The sequence below is a fragment of the Periplaneta americana genome, chromosome 10 (genome assembly GCF_040183065.1).
Source record: "Periplaneta americana isolate PAMFEO1 chromosome 10, P.americana_PAMFEO1_priV1, whole genome shotgun sequence".
NCBI classification, from domain to species: Eukaryota; Metazoa; Arthropoda; class Insecta; order Blattodea; family Blattidae; genus Periplaneta; species Periplaneta americana.
Window position 1 is genome coordinate 8,111,890 of NC_091126.1, and position 27,587 is coordinate 8,139,476.

At 35.4% G+C, this 27,587-nt stretch overlaps 1 protein-coding gene across 1 annotated transcript in view; it reads left to right on the forward strand.

Annotated features, from left to right (window-relative positions):
• Positions 1–3,785: 3,785 nt before the first annotated feature.
• The window catches only part of LOC138707409 (FYVE, RhoGEF and PH domain-containing protein 2-like), a 50,947-nt gene continuing 27,145 nt past the window's right edge, over positions 3,786–27,587 (forward strand). The window contains exons 1-5 of the mRNA XM_069836793.1: positions 3,786–4,110; positions 12,510–13,041; positions 16,182–16,431; positions 26,583–26,751; positions 26,958–27,094. Of these exons, the coding sequence (XP_069692894.1) occupies positions 12,554–13,041; positions 16,182–16,431; positions 26,583–26,751; positions 26,958–27,094 (1,044 nt within the window). The 5' untranslated portion in view covers positions 3,786–4,110; positions 12,510–12,553. The remainder of the gene's footprint in view (positions 4,111–12,509; positions 13,042–16,181; positions 16,432–26,582; positions 26,752–26,957; positions 27,095–27,587) is intronic.

The window sequence follows — 27,587 nt, forward strand, 5'->3', positions numbered from 1 at the left end:
GATATAGCAATGACTTATCACCGGTGATAGCTGATTCCAGAAATGTGAGGCGATTCTCAAGGACCTGACAAAGAATGGCCTGCATCATGTTTTCGAGGACTGGAAGAAACGCTGTAACAAGTGCATTCAAGTAGAAAGGGGCTCCTTTGAAAAATATCATCTAAATATTGAAGTAGAGTAATAAAAATCAGTCTCAGTCTTTCTTAATTAGCCCTCGTAAATAATCTCTGCAGTAGTACGGTTCGTAAGAGAGTTTAACGGTTGGGGGATCATCATGCCTCCGTATTGATTGAATGATCGTTCACCTCTGCTGAGGTAGGCGCGTGAGACCAGCAGTCGGCTAATCGTCTTTGGCCTTTTATGGACAGTCGCGCCATGGATAACAAATCAAATCGCAGTTAACAAAGCATAAACTGCTCTGAAAGTGGTGCAGAAGGTAAGTATATAAACATTATTACTTCACTTTTGTAGTGAGGAAATGTGATTTACCCGTATACATATATCTACATACTGAATGTAGATAGATCTGAGAGTTGATAATAAAATAATTCTAATAATTAAAAAAAGAATATGTGATAATTGTTAGGAAGGTCGAGACATAAAAGGGAGACATTACAGGTATGGAATAGGGTAGAAGAGGATGGATTAGGGAGAGATGGAGAACGGGGTAATATAAATAAATGAGAAAGTAATTAGCAAAATAAATGTATAAATATAAAACAGTGAATTGTAAAACAGATGATAAGACAATTATATAAAAGTGAATACGAGGAAATGAACTAGAGTGGAAATGATAAACTGTGAACTGATGTGAGAAGTGTGAAATAAATTAAGGTGACGGTGAAGAAATATGAAGGTTCACCACGATTAAAATTGTAAAGTTGGCTGATAATAAATACCTCTATTTATTTGTCTATGATAAATATCGTATTATATCTACAATACATGCTCGCCCATTAGCGTACAGGCGGAGTTGATAAGGTTAATATTTAAATTTATTTATAAATCACAGTAGGTTTAAAGCGACAAGTATAAAATTGGGCATTCGATAAAAATATAAGTTTCTCTTCTTTTTCAGCAATAATAATAATAATAATAATAATAATAATAATAATAATAATAATAATAATAATAATAATAATAATAACAACAACAACAGTAGAATGGCACAGTATTACATATACAGAGTGTTTCTAAATTAGACCAACAAACTTTGGGGTCGTATAGATAACCTTCTTTCAGACAGTTTTTGTTAAGGAACCCATGGGCTGCAACACTTCCTTTCAGAGCAAAAGGGGCTTATGTCGTTACATGGTTGGATCGTGCAGGAAGGGAATGAAGTAATTAGTTACGTGAAAAATGAATCAACAAATCATTAATGTTACAGGCACAATTTATTGAGCCAAACATACAGAGAAAAACAAACAAAACAAACCGAATGAAAAGGAAAAACACTCACTTCAGTGTTAAATTAGTACTACAGATCAATTGTTTTACTGTCTCATCACTACAAGTCAGGGGCGGTTTTATAGGCAGTGCCATCGTGCCATGGCACTACCAGAATACAAGCGTAAAAAGGAGAATTCATATTTTCCGCGCAAAACCGGAGAGAAACAAGTTACGCTTGTGCTTGCAACCTCTACCGCCAATATTATCGTTGCCGTCAACCACGTTGTAACCAGTGTTTGCAACATGGATCTGAGCCAGGCACTACATCCCAGGCACATTTTACCGCTTTCGTTTTTAAATGCTTGGGTAGTTGTATACAACCTAAGACGTAGGTATACAACCCCATTTACTATCTCACTCCCTTACCCCGCACTCTTGTCTGTTCTCCCGCTTTGTCGGAATAAGTTTCTTAGAGGAGTGGATGCAAAAATAAGATAATAAAATCCTTGCCGGTTTTGTTTAAATATTTTGTTTAAGAATGCTTTTATTTCAGTATATTTTTTAACTGTAAACCTGTGAAGTGTTATCGTGTTATGTAAGTTGTAAAGAAATTAATTCATTTATCACTTTATTAAAATCTCCGCTTTTAATATTAACATATTATGAAAACTAAATTCCTGTTAAATAATTTACTTACACGACGTTTAAATATTCACCAACAACAGCAACGTGCTAAAGTTAACAAATCTGGCAAATTCAACTTGGATGTTTATTAGGCCTATAAAAAAATTGGTTGTGTGGATGAGATATGGAGAAGTGTTCTTCTGTTTCCCACGTGTTCTGTTCCGAGGTAAACGTAACTAGTCAAAAGGGCTCTTACAGATTTACTGCACTTAGGCCTAAGGAATAAACTAAAACACAAAAAAATCAAAGGTTCGTATGAATAATGTCTTCAGTTTGTGCTGGTTAAAGAGAATATTAAGATTCAGTTAAACTTACATTACAGACTCGCGATTGCAAAACACAACGAACAAGTTGAAGAAAACAGATACAGTATGTTCTACATTTAATAATAAATTGTATAAAATTTTAGGCAGCAGTAGATTTAGTATTAACAATATACGATAAATCTGATGACTTATAGAATACAGGGGCGTGTTTCGTGAATTAGTTCACTTCAGTTTTGAGTTAGGTGAAGACTTAAAAAGTTAAAAGAGCACTTAACTAAGTCAACAGCATTTAAGAGTATTTCTAAAATCATTCAAAACGAGTTGCGTGACTGCATGTTGAAAGTGTACCATGTACAAATAAATAGGAACTAAGTTAGCGATTACAGAATAATATGTTTCTATCACTGTTTACCATATGACTGATGTTTCAACTCCTCCTACTATTACTGTACTCTAAGCACGAGAAATTCTCCAGGGAATGAGACGGAGCGGGGTAATGCTGTGGATGAATGTTGATGTCATAAGATGTCAAAAGGTCACACACGTGGGTACTCGTATCTCTATTGGCTGTCTCTCAAAGCACAAACAATAACACTGATAGACAGATTTTTATACTACCCTAGTTACAAAATTAGATCACAGTTAATCTCCTGGTCTTTTAATCCCTCCATACAGGAAATAACATATGCAGGAGAGCGCATGATTTTTAAACTGACGTTATAACTCTAATATTATCTATCTACTTCGCTCCAATAGATGACGCAATAGTAAGCACATTCCTTTCACGGTTTAACTCCTGGTTGGAGAACAGTACGTTACTAGCCACTGGCGTAGCTCTGTTGGCTAAGGCGTTTGCCAGCCGATCCGGAGTTGCTCTCGGGCGCAGGTTCGATTCCCGATTGGACTGATTACCTGGTTGGGTTTTTCCGAGGTTTTCTCCAATCATAAGGAAAATGTCAGGTAATCTATGGAGAATCCTCGGCCTCATCTCGCCAAATATATCATTATCACCAATTCCATCGACGCTAAGTAGGCCTAACCTCGTAGTTGATACAGCGTCGTTAAATAACCAAGTAAATAAATAAATTACGTTATATTATTGATGGAATGCCTGTCTGTTAACCGACAAGTGTGCATTTTTCCTCTAATTTGTCTGGATTGTGTGTAGGCTACAGTTTAATAATAATAATAATAATAATAATAATAATAATAATAATAATAATAATAATAATAATGTCACTATTGTTACTGTTTCTGTTTATGTTTATATATATATATATGGTATATACTAGACTGTGATTTCACTTTATGTCCAAACATGACAAGGTCTCGGAAAGACTGCAGCAAAGAATAACCGCGCAATAACTATACAATCTGCACATTTGTGCGCATTCCTCGTTATTAATTGCATCCAATCAGATCCTACATCAGATCCAAGCCAAGAAGCTGAGCTATCGAAACAGAAATATTGTAATGGTAAATGATTCCAAAATTGTTGATAGATGGCACGCAGAAACCTATCTCTCCATCGTTTCGATTGCTGCGATAAGATTGCAGGGCTTGTTAAAATGTTGGTTAGAAGTAGACGAAAAAATGCATTTTCGTTATGCGAGTTAAGTTTTTAGTTTGTGAAGTGTAATGTAAAACCAAAGCAATGCAATTATCTGTATGTAAAATATGTCGTTTTCATTTCATAGCTCCATACTGAAAATCTTCACATCAAATATTTTCAAGAGAGAGTGCATTTTTCAACCCAATTTCACTGCGACAGGTAAGGAAGGTTGGGTATGTTTCTATAATTGTGTTAAAGATATAGTCTCGATGAAAAATAGAAGCTCTAAGAAATATTTCGGTTAAACTAGCGCTGAGGTTCCCTTCGTACTCCGCGTATATACCTTGCATATACGAATCTATGACAGGTTAGGTTAGTTTAGGCTTTTATTATGCTTTGTATTTACGACCAACTGCATCTCCAAGTGCCAAAATCCTTATAAATCCAACGATTTTCACTTCCGAAATCACTGGAACTCACATTTCAGCGAATAGGCTAGTTTAATTCTAATTATTGTGCAAGTAGTGACTTCAAACTCCACTGCTGTTCACATTCACTTGTAATTAGTGTATTGACCCCTTCATATATATTTTTTTATTTATTTTACCTTAAACTTGTAGACTTAATTCCATCACATTATTATCTGAAGATCCATGTGTAGTTGCTCTCAATGAACTGTTGGTAACGAGATTAAAATATGGTCTTATTAATAGGCCTATGTACATAAAATTTACTTCTTAAGAGTCTGAGTGATGATTTATTTCTTGTGGGTATTTGATACCGTAATTTTGTTCAACTTCACACAGCGATTGTGTCTAGTCAAAATTATATGAATGTAGGCCTACAAACGTGCAGTTTTTTTTTTTAGTAGGGCCTATATTTCTCTTGTCTCCGAATTTTGAATTTTCATTAATGTTGGACACTAAAACAATTTAAAAGTTAATTAACTTACCGTAAATGCTTTTGACGTATTCCTACATGTAATTATTAACTCAAATGTGATTAATTTTACTGTACATTCGGAATATGGAGTTCCTATTCCTTGTTATGTTCCCATTTTTGAGTCACTTGTATGTGATTGTAAGAATATTATCAGTACATTCAGTGCAACTTGGAATTATACTGTGTAAGTCCTCACATTCCTTAAGACACACTGATGAATTTCTAGCTTATCGTCATTACTGTTATAGAATTTTAACGGTTTAGGTCTTAGGCCTGTTCCGTAGCCTATATTGCTCATAAAGGTGGCTTTGATCATTTCAGCTTCGTCGAGGACATCTCAGTCGCATAATTCTGGACCCAAAAATATTAATATTATTTGCATTAAAGAATACTATATATAAATTGTACCAGTACATTAAAAATTACAGCAAAATTGAATATATCATAATTCTACTCTTATAACATTGATACCCTGACAATTGCTATAGGCCTACAAAAAGAGAGTGTTTTAAACACATAGCCTACGTTATAAATTGTGTCAGTCATCATTCTCATACTTCTGAGAAGAATGTATTGCTTTAGAAATAATTGTTTTCTTTGGCGAAGTCATAGAAATCCATGCATGAAAACTCTGAATTGACTTCAATTTCAACCACTGCTTTTACTCATGTACTTGGAATCTATTCATTTTAGGTGTCCAAATGATTTCCATCACAGAAAACACTGTCTCCACACGTGCAGAAGTTACTGGGAGACAGTAGCTATCCTGCACAAATTCCAAAATTTTCTCAAAAGTGTTACATTTCCCATCACTTTCTTTCAATTCGTTGAAAATTTCAACCCACAGAGTTACACATGTCAGTTCTGTATTTGTGTCTGTACCTTTTCCTTTCTCCTTCTCAATTTCTTCGATTTTTTTAAGCACAAGATGATTGACGAGCACGACCCAATCAAAAAGTTTGTCAACGTTGGTGACTGCATTAGGATTACAAACGGGTGAAGTTATAAACTCTGGTGATTTTTCGATACTGCTGCTGTGTAATTCACAATCAGCACACTGCTTAGCAACCTCAAAACTCCTCTCCCATAGTTCGAGATATGAAATGCACTGATCATGGAAGTTCAGAATATTTTCTTCAAAATCTTTTTCTTTTGTTTCACCTTTAGTGGTCAGTATCGCTAGTTTCTGTTTCTGTTTCGGAAATTAATTTATATTTTCTTCTGCAAATGAGCTTCGTAATCTGTGAATGCAATACTTTGGGCTTTGATGTATATGTAAAAGCCAAAGTACAGTACAAAACCGTGGCTATTACCTTTGGTTACTATGTACTTGTAGTAGGGTCATCCCTCAAAGGATGTGGCAACTAATTATTAATCTCCTTTCCTATCCCAGTCTAAAAATACGGACATTTCGTCACTTTTTTATTTGTACGATATGATATGATATGATATATGATATATTTCGTCACAGCACTTCTTTACATGTAATGGTGTACCTCACATTTCTGTATCCGGTGCCACCATTAACATATTATTACAATAACACATTATTTGCAGTACACGTCTACACAGATACTCCTAATTACACTATGCACCTTTTTTGTTACTTGGTCAATCTCCCCTTCAGTATTTCTCCTACATTTCATTTGCTATTCTCTATTTGTTCATTAATCCTAATATATCTAATATTATATACTTCTTTCACACCCTCCTTTTCCTCTAACTACTATTCACTAAAATCTCAATTTCAATTTTTCTCTATAAATTATTATATTGGATTATTTGACCTATTTGTTTTTTTACCTTTTATTTATTTACTGTTCCAACGTTCAAATGTTGGTACTAATTTTATACTGTCACTTGTTCACTTCTCTTAACCCTTACTCACTATTTTCACTCATTCTTATTTGCGCTCACTTTCAACTTGTACGATATGGACACAGACCCAAGTCATAAAATGGAAACTGTCCGTAGAAAATGAGACGTATGACAGCCCTACCCAAATGTATCTCTCTTATGGGGTTGTAATCAAGTGCCAGTGTATGAATCCAGTTTCTGTCCATTATTTCCAGATGTCTGTGTCAGTTTTGCTGGTACATTTTGATATCTTCAACTATATTTTGTATTTTTAATTTTTGCCTAACTTCAACATCAATTCCTCCGATGATTCAGACTAGTGAAACCCAATAGTGGTCATAAAAATCTCATTTGTGCTCCCTGTAAGTTTTGCCTATATTCCTCTTTCTAATATCCATACTTCACTACATATACTGGGTGTTCAGTTCAAAGTGTGCCATGGCTCGCTGTATGCCGTCATGTGGCTAGTCGTTGAGCCTGGATAATTCAATCTTCCTACACTTCTGCAGAGGCGTATTACTTCTGTGCCAGAGAAGTTGCCTAGCAAGTACGGCATTCATTCAGAAGAGTACTTACCGATACATACGGTAACGCTGGTAGTGGCAGGAATGTGAACTGTTTCGAAACATGTACTGAGGTGAGCTTTTTTCTTATTGTCGGGATATGTGGAGAGGGTTAAGACGATTACTTACGTATTTGTTGACATTAATTTCGACGGTCAACATGGACACAGAGCATTTGATTTGTGTTGTGGAATGTTGCCGTACGCAACCAATGATAACAAATACCCTGCGTACGACTTGGCCGCGCAAAACACAGTTCGAAAGAGGTTATGGTAGCACGCAGACCGTACAGACCGCCATCTGTTGCTACGACGTTCAAGTTATACCGTACACGGTCTCAAGTTCAGATTGAATGCCTTGATTAATAGGCAACTTCTCTGACACAAAAGCTGAAACTCGCTTCAAATCGCTGACTCATCAACAGTGACGTCATGACACACTTTGAAATGAACACCCAGTAGTAGAGTTGGTAATTTCGTGTTAGTTGACATCAAGGATTTAAAAAGTACTGATTGCAGTGTTGCATTTCTCAATTTGAAAGAAATAGTTTTGAGACGATCATCCAACACTTTCACTTTACCAGAGCAACGTTTCCTTTATTATTTTGTTGTCAATTATAATTTCAGTGCTTTTGAGCTTAATTCATAAATTTGTACAGAGCCTCAAATAGACGTTCATCCATGAGGTTGAAGTTGCTCATGGCAGCTGGAAGCACAGCGCTGTTTGCTGGCACAGTAAGATATTCATAGCCCCTTCAGTCAAGTGCATAGATTGCTCATCCAAATTACACAGTAACCACCTACTTTTGTCATAGAAGATGTCGGAAAAGATGTCCTTTTATTGCCACACATCTCTCACACCTTTTAAGAAAATTTGCATTAACTCGCATTAGTTCTTCCAAAATTGCTGCAATTTTCCTTCTTATATTGTCTTTCAGTTCTTTCAACTTATACGGTTATACTGGTATGCTTCCCTATAAGTAGAAATCACATATAGTATTACAAGAATATTCACTGTAAGATCTCGAAATTAATGTGTCTAATAAAAGATAGCCATGTGTCATTTTTTACTTGTTCAGGAATTGCAGCCATGTGTTAAAGTGAGTAGAGTAAATTTATGCAATTGGGAGTTGGATAATGTTAATAATTGCTCTGTTGATCCTAGTGGCAGCTTGCGCTGCCACAAACATTTTCCTCATGAAATGTTTTAGTTTTTGTTTGTGAGTGCTGTTATTTTTTAATCTACATTTTAGTAGCTTTACATTTAAATAAGTTTCAGTCTGACTGGCATCTATGGGCTCTCAATTGTGACGAGAACTTCATCGTTTGTAGGAGCCTTGTTGGGTAGCAGTTTTGCTGACAACCTGAAGAAAGACGAGACTTGTGCTTGTGTTGGGGTTAAGAAGCAGAATGGGAAGGAAGCATGGTTAACTTCCATAAGCTCAATGCTGTGTATACACAAAAGCTTTCATTGCAGAGTTCGACTGAACTGTAAAGACGGTCAGGGTCCATCTCGTCTGTATGCATCTAACTGGGCTACAATATTAACGTTACCAAAACAAACAAATTATGATTCTGTCACCATTTAATCTAGAATTCAGTGTTCACACATAACAAAACTTGATCTGCTTCTGGAATATATGAGGACCATACCTACTGGAGAACATAATTCATGAGGCGTTAGGTTACATCAATATTCTGAAGAATGATAGTTTTGATTTCTGGCTGTCTTTTTTCCATGAAGTGTTGCCACATGCGAGAAATGTTTAATGTTAGAGGCAGATTAGATGAACTGTGCCAATCGAATGTACGGGGAAAAGGGAAGAGAGATGAAGACAAAAGGTCTGGAAGACAAAGAAAAGCCAAAGAAATTTGCGACATAATCGGAATGTGAAGCAAAAGAAAGATTCAAATTTACTGGACATCTTGTTGCAGCATCCTTTTTTCCCCAACAAAAATTTCTCACATTACAGTAAAAGGTTTCCAGAAAATCTGCTCAAACTTTCTACCAATTATTACTCATATCTGGATTCGAAAAAACTTAGAGCGAAACTATGTGTCATTTATGCAAGATAAGAGTTTAGAGACATGCCGGGTTGTTCAAGTCTTTTGGACTTCATTTGACTGAATAGTCTTTCAGAGACAACCAGTGAATGTGTGAAGCTGTTGACTGTGCTAATTGCAATTCCTATAATGACTCTGAAGTGTATAAAATAATTTCTAAGAACTACCATGACCCAAGACAGACTGTCAGAACTAGCAATGCGAGTCCAGTAGTTTTGGTAGAATATGAAAATCGGATATTCTACAGTAGAAATCATTGTAGAATTGCCTGGCACTGGTCAGAAAAGAAACTTCATTGCATGTACAGTAATCGAAGTATATATATTTTTTAAATTATGGGTTACAGAATCAACGAAATGCCTTTGTAGGATACTGAAATAGGGCTCTCAGCTGGTTATAAGTGGTATAATTGGTGTCAATTATAATTTGGACGTGTGTGTACAACATGAAACGGGTATTTAACTAGAAGTTACGGAAGTGTGGAAAGAATTTCTGTTACTTCTCTTAAACAATCCCAGATCAGAAATATTGTTCCATAATTAATAGTAATCAATTTATTAACAGAATGACGTAAGCAAACATAACAAAGCTAAAGTAAACCTGCATAAACTTAAGTTATTACTTAAAAAATGTAAGTAAATCACCTGGGTTATAATCAGCCTGGTTGGCGCAGTTGGTATAGTCACAGTCTAGTATATACAGTTGCAAAGCTCAATACGTAGTAAATATGCAAACATTAGGTAGTTGCTCACCACTAGGATCGCTAATATCGCCTCATTACAGGCAATGCAAAATAGAACCGTCCCAGTCTATTGTTTCTAGCACCCTCAAAACTCAAGCTTCGTGACTGTATATAGTAGACTGGTATAGTGTTGACCTTCTATGCCCAATGTTGCGGGTTCTATCCTGGGCTAGGTCGATGGCATTTAAGTGTGCTTAAATGCGACAGGCTCATGTCAGTAGATTTACTGGCATGTAAAAGAACTCTTGTGGAACAAAATTCCAACACAACGGCGATGCTGATATAACCTCGGCAGTTGCGAACATCGTTAAATAAAACATAACATTAACATTTAGCTGGGTTATGAATTTGAATTATAATAAAATGAATTTTAACATTAAATCGAATGATACAGTTGAGACTGAAAATAAAATCAAACCCACTGTAACAAAGAATACAACATAACCCAATACTTTCGCAATTATTGAAAACATAAATCTTTAACATTGATATCTAATTTCTGATTAAATGTCTTTTTAATAAGTGAGCACTAATGTGTTTTTCCTATAGAAACTTTTAATATACGACTCAAGTAAATTCTGGAGCTTTAAAGAGTTCCAGAATCATCGCATTCCAGAAAAATCTTCTAGTGAAAGTATTAAAGAGTCTCTTTAAGGAAAAAATCTCCATGTTCAGGAAGAGAATTGAATCCAGGATCTCATTATATACAGGGTATTTAAAAAATACGGGGCATAATTTCAGGTATGTATTTCCCACATGTAGACAATCAAAATAGTTCATTACAACATATGTCCGGAAATGCTTTATTTCCGAGTTATGGCCTTCACAACATTGAAATTCACTGGAACGTTTTTCTTTCCGCAGGTCATTGCCGTCAAAGGAGACATTAAGAGGGCACTCTGACAGTTCATTCCGAGGCAAAGGTTACATTCAGTGTTGTGTAGGCGTTAGACTGTGCGACATGTATTCAGATCAATAGCTGGCAGAGATACACTTCATGTACGGTAAGGTGGACAGCAATGCTGCGCTGGCTCGTCGTTTGTACCAGGAGAGGTGCCCACAGCGACAATGTCCAGATCGGAAGACATTTGTACGTCTCCATTACCGTCTGTGCGAGTATGGAAAATTTAACTCTCCTGGTTTGGGAAGGGGACGACCAAGATCTACAACTCCAGAAGTACAGGACGAGATTCTGGAGGCTGTGAACATGACTCCTTCTATCAGCACACGAAGGGTAGCGTTGCAAGTCAATGTTCCTCATACGACTGTCTGGAGACTGTTGAAAGAGTACTGTATCAATTGTATCCTTATCATTTGCAACGTGTACAGGCCCTGTCACCAGCAGATTATCCTGCACGAGTTAGGTTCTGTCAGTGGTTCTTGCAGCATTGTGGTGTAAATCCGAACTTTCCTGCCTTAGTATTATTTACAGATGAAGCACAGTCCACACGAGATGGCATAACAAATTTCCACAATCAGCATGTATGGGCATATGAAAACCCACGTGCAACTGTTCCATCTCATCACCAGATGCAGTTCTCCCTCAACATGTGGGCCGGTATCATTGGTGATCGATTAGTTGGACCCCATGTACTTGTAAACAGACTTACGGGGCAGGCATACACAAACTTCCTGGAAAACACCATACCTCATGTTTTAGAAGACACTCCACTGGTCAATCGTCAACACATTCACTTCTTGCATGATGGCGCTCCTACACACTTCAGTCGAATGGCTCACCGGTACTTGGATCGAACGTTTCCTGATCGATGTATAGATAGAGGTGGCCCAATTGCTTGGCCTCCACGCTCACCTGATCTGAACCCTCTCGATTTCTACTTGTGGGATCATTTAAAATCATTGGTTTATTCGTCTCCGGTGCCTGATTTGGAATCCCTTCGGAATCGAATTGTGGCATGTTCTGAGGACATATGCAATACTCCTGGAGTTTGGGATCGTGTTCGCAGGTCAATGAGACATCGATGTGAGGTCTGTATTCAAGCAGGAGGTGGACATTTTGAACATCTTTTGTAATGACAATGACCTGCGGAAAGAAAAATGTTCCAGTGAATTTCAATGTTGTGAAGGCCATAACTCGGAAATGAAGCATTTCCGGACACATGTTGTAATGAACTATTTTGATTGTCTACATGTGGGAAATACATACCTGAAATTATGCCCCGTATTTTTTAAACACTCTGTATAGTCGGTAATACTGACGGCTAGATCACGAATCTGCTTATTATATCTTTTTTTAATAGTATTGATAACATCGCCTGCTGTGTATGAAGGTAGCAGAATCTTGTTGCATTGTAGCCTATGCCTTATAGACATTGAAAACATTCCCGAAATAATCTGGTCTGTAAGAGTGATGGTCATTACAGGAAGTTTAAATGTATGACCTTCATAAATTTTAGATGCATCATCAGAAGATGACATGTTGTGTTACAGGTTGCAGCAGATGATGATCAAGGCTTCAAAAGACTTGCAGAAGGATGGAGCGTGAACAGCATTTTGCTCAAGAAGTGCAGGACTGGTTCCCGCAGTCTGAAAATATCAGCCAGGGCTTGGGGTTGGGCCTCAATACCGAGGCTAGGAAGTTCTTCCAAGAAGCACGTGAGAAATTCACGTCTTCCAGTGGGACAGGTTCTGATTTGTTTTCGAAGTTTGTGAAGGAAAATGAAGAGAGGTTTCTGCTGCATTGCTCATCCCGTGCCTCAGTCGGTGGCTTTGAGCAAGATGGACGTGATTTCATTCGTAGCTTCTCTGCAGGTTCAGGGTGGACCATGTCTCCTCTGCAAGCTGAACAGAAGCTACAGTCTCAGACTTCGCCACCAGTCAAATTCCCTGCTGCAGACAAGACTTGGTTCAGTGGTGGATTTCCCATGTTCGTGGTGTCTAACAGACGAATGTTCACAGAGAGCTGGAGTGAGAAATTTTCAATGTCGAGGAGTTCTATTGAATACTGCACCAACTTGTACAGGTAACCTAATGAGGCTTGTGTCAGTAGTAATGTAATGTCTGTAATAATAATAATAATAATAATAATAATAATAATAATAATAATAATATTGACAATAATAATAAAAACAAAGAGTTGTTTCAGATCTTGAAAGGAGTTATTTTTGATGAGTTGATGGCAAATGTAGAATTTACTGTGAAACACAAAACACATGTTACTGGATCTTGTCTGCATGTGACAACAGAATATTGCAACTGTAAAATCTTGAAAGAGCATGGGACTAATGAAACACACTCATACAAAGAATACTAATATTCCTGTAAAATGATTAATATAGTATATTTTGAGAGAAAAATTTTTGAGGTATTTGTAGTTGCCACTCAATATAATATGACCATATGAACGATAGCATGCCTGACCGTGAAATGAGTGGGCCCGGGTTCAAATCCTGGTTGGGACAAGTTACCTGGTTGAGGTTTCTTGCAGGGTTTTCCCTCAACCCACTAAGAGCAAATGCTGGGTAACTTTCAGCACTGGGCCCGGGACTCATTTCACTGGCATTATCACCTTCATATTATGATGGTGGTGGCGGTGGTATATACAATGATGATGATAACAGTAATAATAATTTATTTATTTATTTATTGACATCTATGTGCTGGACAACAGCCATAGGCCAATAAAAGTCCAGCACAGTGATAGAATTATTACAATAAAATATACAGCTATGGTACAAATTAAATAATTGAGATAATCACAAAATGAAGTACATAGATTACAATGATTAATTTAAAAGAATTGATACTATTATATTTTATGGAAAGGAGTTAATTCTTACAAAAGTATTACCAATTTGTGTAGAAAGATTATGCAAACAATATTAGCAAAGACATTGCCATGTTCTGATACTTCTATATAATGAATGGATCGAAATCGTATACATGTATGTTAGCATTTTTAATACATCTGGAGACCGGCGAGAAAGATTTAGAATTTCTAATATAGAAAGTTCGCGATGTCTCATGTCCTTCATAGGAATACAAAGGCTGACACTGTTTAAGAAAGATTGACAATTAATGTCACCTTTAAGGACCTTACATAAGAAAAAATAAGTAATCGAGATCATGATGCCTAGCATACAAGCGTAGACATTTAAACTGCTCGCATTTTTTATCATAGTTATACCCGGACTTATTAGGTAGAAATCTGAACGATAATGATGATATAAATTTCCTTTAAATATTTTCCAGTTTTTCCGAATCAGTCCTTGTAATAGAGTTCCAAACTACAGATGCATATTCGAGTTTCGATCTCACTAATGTATAGTATAGTATTAAAAGAGTGTCAGGTATTGAAAAAGAATAAGTAATTAACCGAATTATTCCTAACATTCTTATTGCATGGTTATAAATATAATTAATGTGGTTGTGAAAATATAATTTATTGTCAATTAATATACTGAGGTCTCGAATACAATCTTTCCTGTTAATTAATACATTTTTTAGATGATAGTTATATTTTAGTGTAGAGGTTTTCCTTGAAAATGATATTACGTAAGATTTGGATTCATTAATCATCATCCCGTTATCAAGTGACCAATTGGTAATTGAATTAATGTCATCCTAAAGAAATTGACAGTCAGCATTACTTTCGATTTTTGGAAAAATTTTAAGATTGTCAGCGAATAATAGATAGTCAGAGCTTATTCTTTTGCAAATGTCGTCAATGAAGATTAAAAATAGAAGAGGTCCTAAAGTTGGGCCCTGGGACACACCACAAATAATATTAAATGGATCAGAGGGAGTATTCGAAATTCGTACACTTGATTGTCTATTGTGTAAATAATTTTCAAATCAGTTTACGTAGCTTACGGATAGTCTTATATTATCTAATTTAGACAGTAGAATAGAGTGTGGAACTACTCCTTACTGAAATCAAAATATATTGCATCTGTTTGGCCCTGGGATTCAACAACTGGTACTATCTGATTCAAATAAGAGACTAGGTTAGTTGTAGTAGATTTGGATTTAGTAAATCCGTGTTGTACTTACTTACTTACAAATGGCTTTTAAGGAATCTGAAGGTTCATTGCCGCCCTCACATAAGCCCGCCAGCGGTCCCTATTCTGTGCAAGATTAATCCAGTCTCTATCATCATACCCCACCTCCCTCAAATCCATTTTAATATTATCCTCCCATCTACGTCTCGGCCTCCCTAAAGATCTTTTTCCCTCCGGTCTCCCAACTAACACTCTATATGCATTTCTGGATTCGCCCATACGTGCTACATGCCCTGCCCATCTCAAACGTCTGGATTTAATGTTCCTAATTATGTCAGGTGAAGAATACAATGCGTGCATTCTTTCTCCATTCTCCTGTAACTTCATCCCACTTAGCCCCAAATATTTTCCTAAGCACCTTATTCTCAAACACCCTGAACCTATGTTCCTCTCTCAGAGTGAGAGTCCAAGTTTCACAACCATACAGAAGAACCGGTAATATAACTGTTTTAAAAATTCTGACTTTCAGATTTTTGGACAGCAGACTGGATGATAAGAGCTTCTCAACCGAATAATAACACTCATTTCCCATATTTATTCTGCGTTTAATTTCCTCCCGAGTGTCATTTATATTTGTTACTGTTGCTCCAAGATATTTGAATTTTTCCACCTCTTCGAAGGATAAATCTCCAATTTTTATATTTCCATTTCGTACAATATTCTGGTCACGAGACATAATCATATACTTTGTCTTTTCGGGATTTACTTCCAAACCGATCGCTCTACTTGCTTCAAGTAAAATTTCCGTGTTTTCCCTAATCGTTTGTGTATTTTCTCCTAACATATTCACGTCATCCGCATAGACAAGAAGCTAATGTAACCCGTTCAATTCCAAACCCTGCCTGTTATCCTGAACTTTCCTAATGGCATATTCTAGAGCGAAGTTAAAAAGTAAAGGTGATAGTGCATCTCCCTGCTTTAGCCCGCAGTGAATTGGAAAAGCATCAGATAGAAACTGACCTAAACGGACTCTGCTGTATGTTGTGCAGAATTTAATTTGTTTTTAACAAAAAAGGAACTTTAATAATAATAATAATAATAATAATAATAATATTAATAATAATAATTATTATTATAATTATAAACGTCTCTTTTTCACTAGGTATACTTCAGAACAGGTAACACATTGTGAGTCATATGATGTTTCGGAATCTGAGAGTGAAGATGATGATGTGTCCCAAGCAATCTGTAGTGATGCTGCGAGTGAGACCAGCTCACTTTCAACCCTTGAAAAGCAGGGACATATATTGGCTATTGAAGCAGATCCACGAAGAGAAAAGGCTTTCAGAATTGCTATGGAGTTACTAACAACTGAGAGGAGTTACGTTGCTGTCCTGCACTTGATAGATCAGGTAGGCCTACAGTAATTGTTAATTGTCTTGTCAGTGTAAATGCTTTCGTTTTGTCTGTTGGATATTGAATTCTATATTTTTGTGGTTGCAAATATTCACATTATCATTTTATCTGAAAGCCAATCTTTATAAAATTTTATTACTAAATGTTTTAAAATTATTTTTATATCCTGTGAATTTATTTTACGATCTTAAATATTTTCTTACACCAGTACTGCTAACTGGGATTTTATGATTTCGTAAACATTTGCACTACATTGAGGAAGATAAGTATAACCTACTGGTTCCATTTTCAAGTTACATTTGTAGACAGGTTATCTATTAGGAAAAGCAGTCACAATGATTGAGTGAAGATTTGATCTCTAGTAAATGCTACGATATATTTATGATATGGCAAACAAAATGATTGTATGGCAGGTTGCCTTCGAGTACTTCAGTCTTGACACACTTTCCAACATTGTTTCAAGATATTGTTACCGGCCTAATTAAATAGTCTCTGTTCATGCATTGAAACACAGCGGATGGTGATGAATCTTTAAAGGTGGTAAAAATACTTAGCTTGACTTCGTTCATAGGGAAATAGAGCCGGGAGGCCTGTATCATAGATTCGCAATATGTAAATAAAACTATCTCTGAAAAAGAAAATTCAGGCAAAATTATTGTGCCTTCTCCAATAAGTTTTCTGTTTCACAAAGAAGTGTTTCTAAAGTTCTGTGATATCTCATGCTAGAGTCACGAAGGTACAAGATGCAGCATATAGAATTATCACATTTTTGTTCCACTCTCATATTTACTGATTTTTCATAAGAAGCAAGGGAATATTGGAAGTGTGTCGGACAAAAAATGGCCTCTGTGCTCACCTCTTTCCCTTGGTAGTTTGATGAGTTACAGGGTTCGATGAAGAGAACAGAAATATTAATTCTACTCTCTTCACGAGATTATGAAACATTCAAACTATAATAAAATCTATAAATTCCATCCCATTCTACCAATTCTTTCAGAATGCTGGCCATGTGACATTTCCCTGTGGGATTATTTGAAACAAAAGTCATAAATGAATTAAGTACATCCCACCCAAGTTTTGAAGGGTAACATTCGAATTGAAGTTCTACAGAAAAGTTACGTGTGTTAAGATTTGCCTGGAATCTGGTGAAGTTGATCTACATTTTAGAAATTGACCATGTAACATTCTTATCCTTTCTAACTTTTGTGTCAGTACTAAGTACTTTTCAGTTGAGGTGTTCTTTTTTAAATTGAGGTGTTCTTTTTTTAAAATCTAAATCATCTTAAGTGATTTACCACACTGGTTGAAAATCGAAGTCTAGCATTTTTGCAAAATTTCTTAGAGACTTGTGTGCTAATGTTGTTAATACTTGTTTAGAGACCAGAACTGAGTTAAGAATTAGTATCGTGGGGTCTAGAATAAACGAAGTTGATATATATTAGTTTAACTCGCACCACTCTTTTGTCTTATGGGAAGTGTACAAGTTCACTATAATGTCTGTGTGGAGTGCAGTGAAACCATTTTTACTGACCACTGCTATGAAGTAAGTACTCCTGTACAGGCATTTATCTTGTTACGAGAATGGATTGGAGAATAGGTTGGCTATAATCCTTGAAATTGTGACCATTCATCTCGAGTATGAAAAATTTTATGTGAGATTGATTCGATACATGCATACTAATCAATACAAAATTAAACATTTTTGTGGTGCATCGTCTTTCTTTGGATTGCTACTCAAGAAAAGGAAATCAATTATTGACAACTATTATGACAGGAGACGAAACTCTGTTTTTTGCACTATGCCTCAGAACAAATGTAAGTTAATGGAATTGCATCATCCTCATTCATCATCTAAACCAAAGATGTTTAAGTATAGTCTCTAATTAGAAAGTAGTGGCAGCTGTCTTCTGGGACTCTCTATTGAATTCATGCTATAAGGAGCCAGAATATATTGTGCAACACTGAAACAATTGTGGTGGGTCATTCAAAATCACAGTAGAGGTGTATTGTCTAGTGACATGATCCTTCTCCGTGACAATGCCTGGTCTATATTGCTGAGAGAATTAAAATTTAAACTGGAAAGTTCTGGATCATCCACTTTACAGTCCAGACCTAGCCCTTCGTGATTTTCACCTTTTCACGAAACTGAATGAATTTTTAGGGGAGAACAACGTTTTCGAGTTAACAAGCGCTGAAGAAAGGACTCCCTTTGTTTCTACTTGAAGACGCGGTGGATGTGTATGACTAGGGAACCCAAAAACAAGTCCTGTTAAAAATTCTTACAGGTTATTTTAAATTCTAAATTAGGTATTAATTTCTGAACGACCCTCATATAATTTACCTTCCTGTAGAAGCTTTGCATTACGTGAACTAAATCTGTGGCTGAAGTTGTACCGGTATGAGTTATAGTTATTTAATTTTAAATTTTATAGCTACCTACTCTCAGATCCTTTCCCTTAACAGTATAAATGAAAGTATAGGGATAAAGAGATCGAATAGACAAAGGACTGCAATTTTTTAGTGTACTTATTTTTATTAGGAGAAATTGTATACTCTTTAAGACATCATTTAAAATGACTACCTGTCATAATGACAGATTTTCAAAGAAATTTCATTGCTCGTTTAATACATGTTTCACTATATGTGAAGAATTCGGCCACCTCTTCCCCACTGACATCTTAATAGACACGTCAATAATAAAAAAAAAGTTCTAGAAGCAAATGGAATGTGACATTTTATTAGTTGTTGTTTTTTATGTAAGCACAGAAATTAAGAAAAAAATATTCTTACAAACAAATTTGAGGAATTTGTAACTTTGCAGTACATACAGGTGTCTCAGAAGGAATGTAAAATACTTCAGGATAATGTAGTTTGGGTTAACCCACTTCGATTTAACCTGATATACCTGGGGAGAAATAATGGAATGTCTTTCTGTTCCGTGTACTATACTTGACATTTAATTCGTGAATATGCAGGCATGCTTTTTGTTTATGGCAGTGCATTGGCTGCTGTTGAGGAATACAGACTACGTTTTCCCAATCAAAGGGTTCCATCTAGCTGTATGTGTTCTTGTGTTTTACCAGATGTTATCTGAAACTGACAAGCTACCAAGTGTTTCGTTGAGGTAAGAAAGAGAACTGGTACCAGTACCTGATACAAATTTACAATTCATGGAATCCATAAGAAGGGCAAATTTAGTAATTTGTCTGATGTAATTATTTTATTTTCTTGCTGAGTTTATACTTTATGAAATAAAGTTACTGGAACAACACAAGATGCCGCATTTTCAATAATGTATCATATCACAATGCTCTAAAACGTAGAAATATGTCTATAATGCCTCCCTCTATGTAACAGTTCTCCCATCAGTAACTTCCTAACCATTACATTTCGGACATAGGTATATCAGGTTAAATCGATGTAGATTAACCCAAACTACATTATCCTAAGTACTTTACATTCCTCCTGAGGCATCTTGTATATTTGCTTACTTAGACTTACCAACTATTAAATTTAAATAATAAATGTGAACAAAATATGGTGAAGATGTTGAAAAGGTCGTGTATGGATGGAAAGGTATCAGTCTCGACATTGATTTAATTGCAGAATTTCTACACTTCATTTAGATCTAAGGAGAAGTTTCAATACTTATTTCCCATTAAAAAATTGTTGTAAAGGTCCGTGATAATAATGCTTATCGTGGACAAGTAGTGTCATTTCCTGGAAACTTGTTAGACGAATCCTTCATTTCACACATTAATTTATGTCTAATTCAGGTTCTGTTGAACCATTGGACATAATACCAGCTTTTAGTTTCAGGGTCTCGGTCCGAAATTCGGTGGCATTTTCGAGTTTGGCTGAACTGTACACCAACAGCTGATTTTCCTTATGTCTGGGTCATCAGGAGGAGAAATAACGTTTGTAATGATTTCCCTCATCAGTTTTATTATAGTGTCATGGGTGGTGGTGATTTCTGTAGTTGTAGGTTAGCATTATTTGAAGTATATTCATACTGTATTGTCTTGTTGTATCACATATTTGAAGCCAATTTCTCCCTGTTTTTCGAATGTCCTCTATAGCATGATTACTACACTTTTCAATGACCTATAGTCTTGTCCTCAATGTGGCATTAAATTAGATCCTCATTCAGACATTTTCATTCTCTTCAGTGTAGTAATTAAACCTGAATCATTTTCCGTCTTTGAATAACACCTAATGGTTTTGGATTATTTGGAGAATTATTTTTGCATGAAACTTACAACACCACAGGTTAAATCACGCTATTTTGTGCCCCAAACATATTAAAACGTTCTTATTTCGTAAACTGAAATCAGTGTCTTGTGATCCACTAAAGCATAGACATTTATAATAGTTTAAGATTCCAACTTTGCATTTTCAGAATTATCTAAATTAAATTCTGCTTAAATTCCTATCTCGTAAACAACAGATATTTTTACCTTGTGGTTGTAGGTTTCCCCTCACCTTTCCCTCTCAACCATCATGTAATTCTAGGTAGTGAACCTTTATTTTTGTACATTGTCCTGTTTGTAATATTGTTTATCAAGTATTGTAGTATGGAGAATGTCGTGGTTTCTCTACTGTCCGTCTGGTATGTAAAGTATTTCCAAGCAAGCAGAAAAATTTGTAATACTTCTTTGTATGTATTCGAAGTGTTTTTGATATTTGAGTTCATCCTGGTGCAGTTTTCTGTGGCTGTTTAAGCTAAGTTACCAGAAAATGCATCACTAGTTATTCCTTGCCATGATTCATGCTTCACAGAAACTTGACTGTCCACAAACAATGGAGAAGATTGAACTTCATGTCTTCAGACTATATACCTAAAGTCTATAACATAGCAATTGTACTTACTACATTAATCTTCATATTCAGTTACTGAAAGTTGTTGATTGTGCTGATTATTTAGTAAATTAATTTCGAAAATAAAAAAAAAAAGCTTATAAAGTCGAATACGGTGTTTTAGTCATGATTTAATCAACTACAGAGGTTATTTAATGTTGCCGAGTTCTTGTGTGTTTGTAACTTGATATAAAAGAAGCTAGAACGTTTTCACCTCAAAATAATGTTCCATTTTTATGAAGCAAGTAGTGAAATACAATGAAAAGTTTAATTTGTTTATGTGGCCAATTGCTAGCCTCATGGGTGATAAAGTAGAACAGCCATACAAGGCAAAGAGTGTCAAGAAATTGGGATTATTGAAGAGGTATACATAAGTGAATAGATCGATCGCTAATTACATTGGTAGGTGCAATTGATGAAATTGACTACACTCCTAGAAATTGCTAACTTCAATCGATATGTGACTCATAGTGATGGTGAATGATGTACGTATATGTGACAACTCCAGAGTCCAGACAACTGCAAGTCAGAAGATTAACTTGAAGGACAACATAACTAGGGTCTAATTAATTTTGTCCCACTCAAAAGATCAATTTCGACAACTCTTTGATACTCAAGCTGAATCACACTTGCTATATTCTTCCTTGGAAGATTCATGTGATAATTCGTAAACATTCTTGGGCAAATATACACACTCACACATTGCGATAACACAGCTCAGAGTGTGTTTACTATACTAGTCACGCTAATCAGTTATGGTTGATAAACGACATGGCACCCATTCACAGAAGAGTAAACATCTGTGAGATCGTGTTGAGAACATTCAAAATTGCCAAAAATTATCCGAACACAAAAATCACGCTGTGACGTTATCGATATTATTTGTAACAGTTCAGAGCTGTGACTGCAAAATGCTGTCACACCCCATCTCTAATTGGAGAGGTATTAATAAGTAAATAGATTATTGGTTGCACTTGTAGGTAGATGGGTTAATTAAATGGAAGTATTGAAGAGGTATAAATAAGCAAATAGGTAGATTGTTAGTTAGGTTTGTAGGTGGATTAATTATATCTGTTTGATATCCATTTTCAGCATCTGTCACGGCAGTAGTAAATTTTGCTGTCAGTGTTATATTGCCTGTATTTATGTTTATAATTTTGGTGGATCTATTATTTTTTTGCGTCATTTCGCTTGATCAATGATATTCTGTCACTGCATCTGTTCTTACTAATCTCTGTTCACTTTAGCCATGTGTTACATGGTGACAATACAGTCATCAGCCATGTTTATCTAGCAGAGAAACACATATAAGACATTGGTTCTTAGACGATGTGAAAATAATGAGTACGCTCATTCAAAAATGTTGTAATGCCCTGACACTTTTATTATAAAACTGACAGTGGTTATTTTTTGTTTTCAAGAAACAGGTTTGTTATCGTTTTTATGCTCATAGTTAAGAAACATGTCTTGAAAGGTTTTCAAAATTATTATGGTGTGGCCAAAGCAAATTTTGCACAAGGCGTTCAGGTATTTAAACTGACCTTGGCAGGGCATATGATCAGAATTCTCGAGTTGACAGCATGAATCCTTTAGCTTTTACATACACTGGATAATAAAATTGAGGATCAATGTTAAAAGCACTTGCTGTACCACGTAAAATTCTGCTTCTGACATTTAGCTTCACATAATAAAGAATCTCAAATATTTTTATTTATCTTTATCATTCAGAAAAGAGTTTTGTACTACAGTATGATATACAGGAAAGTCATTATAAGGAGTGCTAAACAAACAAATTTCCAGTTTAATAAAATTATTTTATGGTCTCTGTTAATGTACACTCGTGAAAAAAAATACTGACTCAAAAACATCTTCATTGCAGTCATGCGGTACAGCTCAAAATTTGCATCGTGCTCTCCTTATAATTCCACTTAATGTTTTCCCTCCCACACATTTAGAACAATCCGAACCCTGTTCTTCTGTTATCCGATTCTATTATAGATAACTTCACGAAATTTTCAAATACACTAATTTAACAACAAACAATAATTCAGTTGCCTGCGATGTTCAACATACATACATGTTGAAAGGATATTGGCAAAGGCTTGTAGTTGAAGTGTGTGGTATAATGCTTGACTACAGAACAAGAATTACTGTGCTCGAGTCCTGCTCATTGCTTCGTTTATTTTTTCTTATAAGTATGTATTTAGTTTTGTGTGAAATTAATTCTATCCCACTATTGCCCATATTTTGTCTTATTAGTATGGCAATTTACATTTCTAGCAATTATTTAATATTAAATATGCTACTCTGACTGACCTACACAAAACAAAAACTTCATGCTGTATTATAAACAATCTCCCATTGAGCATCAGTGTTCTTCTGAGCAACCTGTTTTGTTATTAGCAGTCAGAGAATTTCTATAGCGATTTATTACTTAGCCATACCTGAACATGGGCGGGCTGTTGAAATTCCTTTATCATTATTTCTTTTCTCTTTATTTCTGCCATGGTCACTTTTTCTGAACCATCTGTAACAGATATGTGCAGAAATTAAAGTGCATGTTTTCTTAGTAAATTTGGTCATATTTCTGGTCCTTGTAGTTCTAGAATTTTCAGCAATTGTAAATGAAACACCACCTTCATAGTATCTTGTTTTATACTGTATTAAGTGCAGCTATACTAATATTAAGTTTAGAAAGGATGTTGCAAATAAAAGAATTTGAAGAATATGGCTCTAGTATATTTTGTCACTAAGCATGAATCGTATGAATAATTTACTGACTTTTGAAATGTGTGATCTCAGCTGTATTACAATTACTATCTGATAGCGTACAGGTATGAGTAGTAACTTACTCATTAGAATACTGTATGTAATATATTGCTTGGTATATTTAAGTAAATAAAGACGCTGGTGATAAAGCAAAGACATTGGGTTGTATTCAGTAACTGCTTGTGTAAATATACAGTATATGAATGAAATTTGCCCTACATCTTTTAGTGGAAGGAATATGGTGCATTATAATGCACACACTTTTCCTTATTATAAATTGTACTCAATTATGAAATGATTAATTTTACGGAAATTTAAACATTGTGAGAGACAAAACCTATGTATTTAAAACTTCATTTATTTACTTATCTATTTATTTGGATTTGTGCATGTTAATTGAAATTTAATGACCGGTCATGTTATCATTTAAATTTACCAAATTATAATAATTCTTAAGTTTTATTGTTATGAACCATAAAGATTGGAGATATTGATCAATTTTCTCTTCATTGGAATCTTTTTAGTGTTTTGGCTAGGAGCAGTTCCTATTCTATTGTGTGCTTTTCAACAGCAAGTCCATTGGAAATTGCAGGACACGATTTGTCTATGCAGTTCTTTATTCTGGCGTGTTGTCCATGAAGGCTCTTCTTTTAAATAATTACCTCGTCTGAATTAAATACCATTCTTGTGCTTTCCACAGTGCCTTTGTGTTTCTTCAAGGACATGATGAAAGCTTTTTCTCTTGTAAAGAATGTTCAATCGTGTCTCCAGTTGTAATGACTGCCTGTCATGACACAAAACCAGGCCCTCTTAGCTTCCTTCCTTTCTTTCTTAGGGTTGGACTAGATCAGGGCTGTATGTTTTCTGTGGTACAGTTTTTATAATCTATTTCAATAAGAAATTTTCCACCTTAATGACAGTATGGGAATAAGGTGCTTAGGAAAATATTTGGGGCTAAGAGGGATAAAGTTACAGGAGACTGGAGAAAGTTACATAATGTAGAACTGCACACATTGTATTCTTCACCTGACATAATTAGGAACATTAAATCCAGACTTTTGAGATGGGCAGGGAATGTAGCACGTATGGGTGAATCCAGAAATGCATATAGAGTGTTAGTGTTAGTTTGGAGGCCGGAGGGAAAAAGACCTTTGGGGAGGCCGAGATATAGATGGGAGGATAATATTAAAATGGATTTGCGGGAGGTGGGATATGATTGTAGAGACTGAATTAATCTTGCTCAGGATAGGGACCAATGGTGGGGTTATGTGAGGGTGGCAATGAACCTCAGGGTACCTTGAAAGCCATAAGTAGGTAAATGACGATATAGGAACAAGCATTATCATGGTGGAAGTATATTCGTGTGTGTGTGTCTCTCTCTCTCTCTTTCCTCCCCTCCCTCCCCTCCCCTCCCCTCTCTCTCTCTCACTCCCATTCTCCTCTAATGTGGGAAATGATTTCTGTGTAGAAAACTTCTGTTTATCATTCACTCACAGTGTTGAAGTCTCATGTTCATATGGATGTGAGGCAATTCCTGATCAGAACAGTTCCATTCTCGCACATATTCACTTCACTCTTATCTGTTTCTGCCCACATGTTACGACATGTTTCATGTAAAGATTCTCTGATTAAATGATGTAAACAATTCCAGCAGATTGTGCAAATCTTATATCCCAGTGACTGTCCTAAGTGGGTAGAATTTTGTGAATGATATACCTCCAGTATAAAGGTGCAGACTCTGAAGTCATTAATGTTTAGAAAATGACTTCCCTCACATTTAGGTTCAATGCATTGTAATCATAATCATACCTGTCATCTTTGAACACATGCGTACCTCAATGATAGACCAGTGTGGAGGGTGTAGGCATTTCGAACCACTGCTGTAACTCGAACACTACCTTATCACAGATATTGTTTATTTAAAATCGGAAAACTAATAATAAAACGAAGAATTAAAGCTACTGCTTTTGTTTTCTCTTGGAATAAATTACTATCCATAACATTTTGTCGATCTCCTAGTGCAGGAGATAGATCTGTTCACAGAATGTCATCAGATATGACAAGAATGTATATTGTTTTGTTTAAAACTTATATCTCTGTAAAAGTCTCAAAATTGATTTTTTTAAACATGATACATTTCTTACTTTTCGTAAAATACTTAGCATGCGGTCACAATTCCAGACAGAGCATTTACATCAGCATATGCAAAAAAAAGTTAATACCGGTATAAAGAAGAAAGTAACAGTTTGTATACTGTCACTCTTCAAGACAGAGAATTTGTATTAGTGTATGTTAGGGAAAATATAAAGTCCCCCACAAATGAAAACTATTTCGTAGTACTGAGACTTGTTAAGTCATTTTAGTATTATTTGCTGATAGATTGCCTAGAATTAAGGTAGGGATTATTTCTAATATATATTTAACACTGTTTATACATTGAGAAATGTGGGGATGGCAATATTGTGCAATTAATCATTCATGCAGGTCTGTTTGATATGCGTGACTTCTTGATTTGTTACAGATATTTCACTTTCGAGTAGACCAAGAAAACCGAGCCCATAATATGTTTCCTCAGGAAATGATACCTCAGATGTTCTCAAACATAAAGTCCATTTACCAGTTTCATCACGATTTTCTTCTTCCACAACTGGAAGTACGCATGACAAATTGGGACCAGGAAGGCAAAATAGGTACGATTAAGCTTTATTAGTATTCACAGTTTTGAAACCAGTAAATTTCCTGTCTGTGCACCGGCTCACAATCTCACTGGGGAAATTACATTTGTCTTTCAAATATTGATTGCAAAGAAGCATATATTGCTCATTTGAAAAAGAAATGTATAGTGTTTTCTGGTGTATATAAAGAGTAAGGCGCATTTTTTATGATATTGTTACAGGTGATATTATGAAGAATTTTGCACCATTTCTGAAATTATATACTGAATATGTGAAGAATTTTGATAATGCCATGAATATCATTAGCGCATTAGCTGCAAAAAATCAGAGATTTGGGACAATAATGGATGAGATACATGTAAGTATAATAATCTGTGTTTGATAGAAACAGAGGGAAAAAATATTTTATACATCCATATTTATAAGCGAAAATACTGCGAACAGCACTACCCAATACCTTTAAGATTTAAGACGAAGATGCTAGTAGCTGAAACCTTAACATCAATTTTTATGAAATTGTGTTACTGATATTTTTGAGTCAGATTTATAATATTAAAAGTCACCTTTAGAAAGTAGTGGCCTAAGACTTACACTTTAGTTGAGGATTAAATAACATGTTAACATTTGCATTTGAATTAATAGCCGACACATCACTGATTTCATCTGCAGTGACAGATAAAAAAATTGGATTCTCTGATTTCTGTTTGTAATTAATTCTTCATATCATAGTTCCAACATGTTTTGTAGGATTTCATATTTTTGTGAGTTTTGATGCCCCTTTAAACACATTAGTCTTCTCCATGTGATTATTTAAGAAAAGATCTTCAGCCTAGGTAGCATAGTGGGTATAA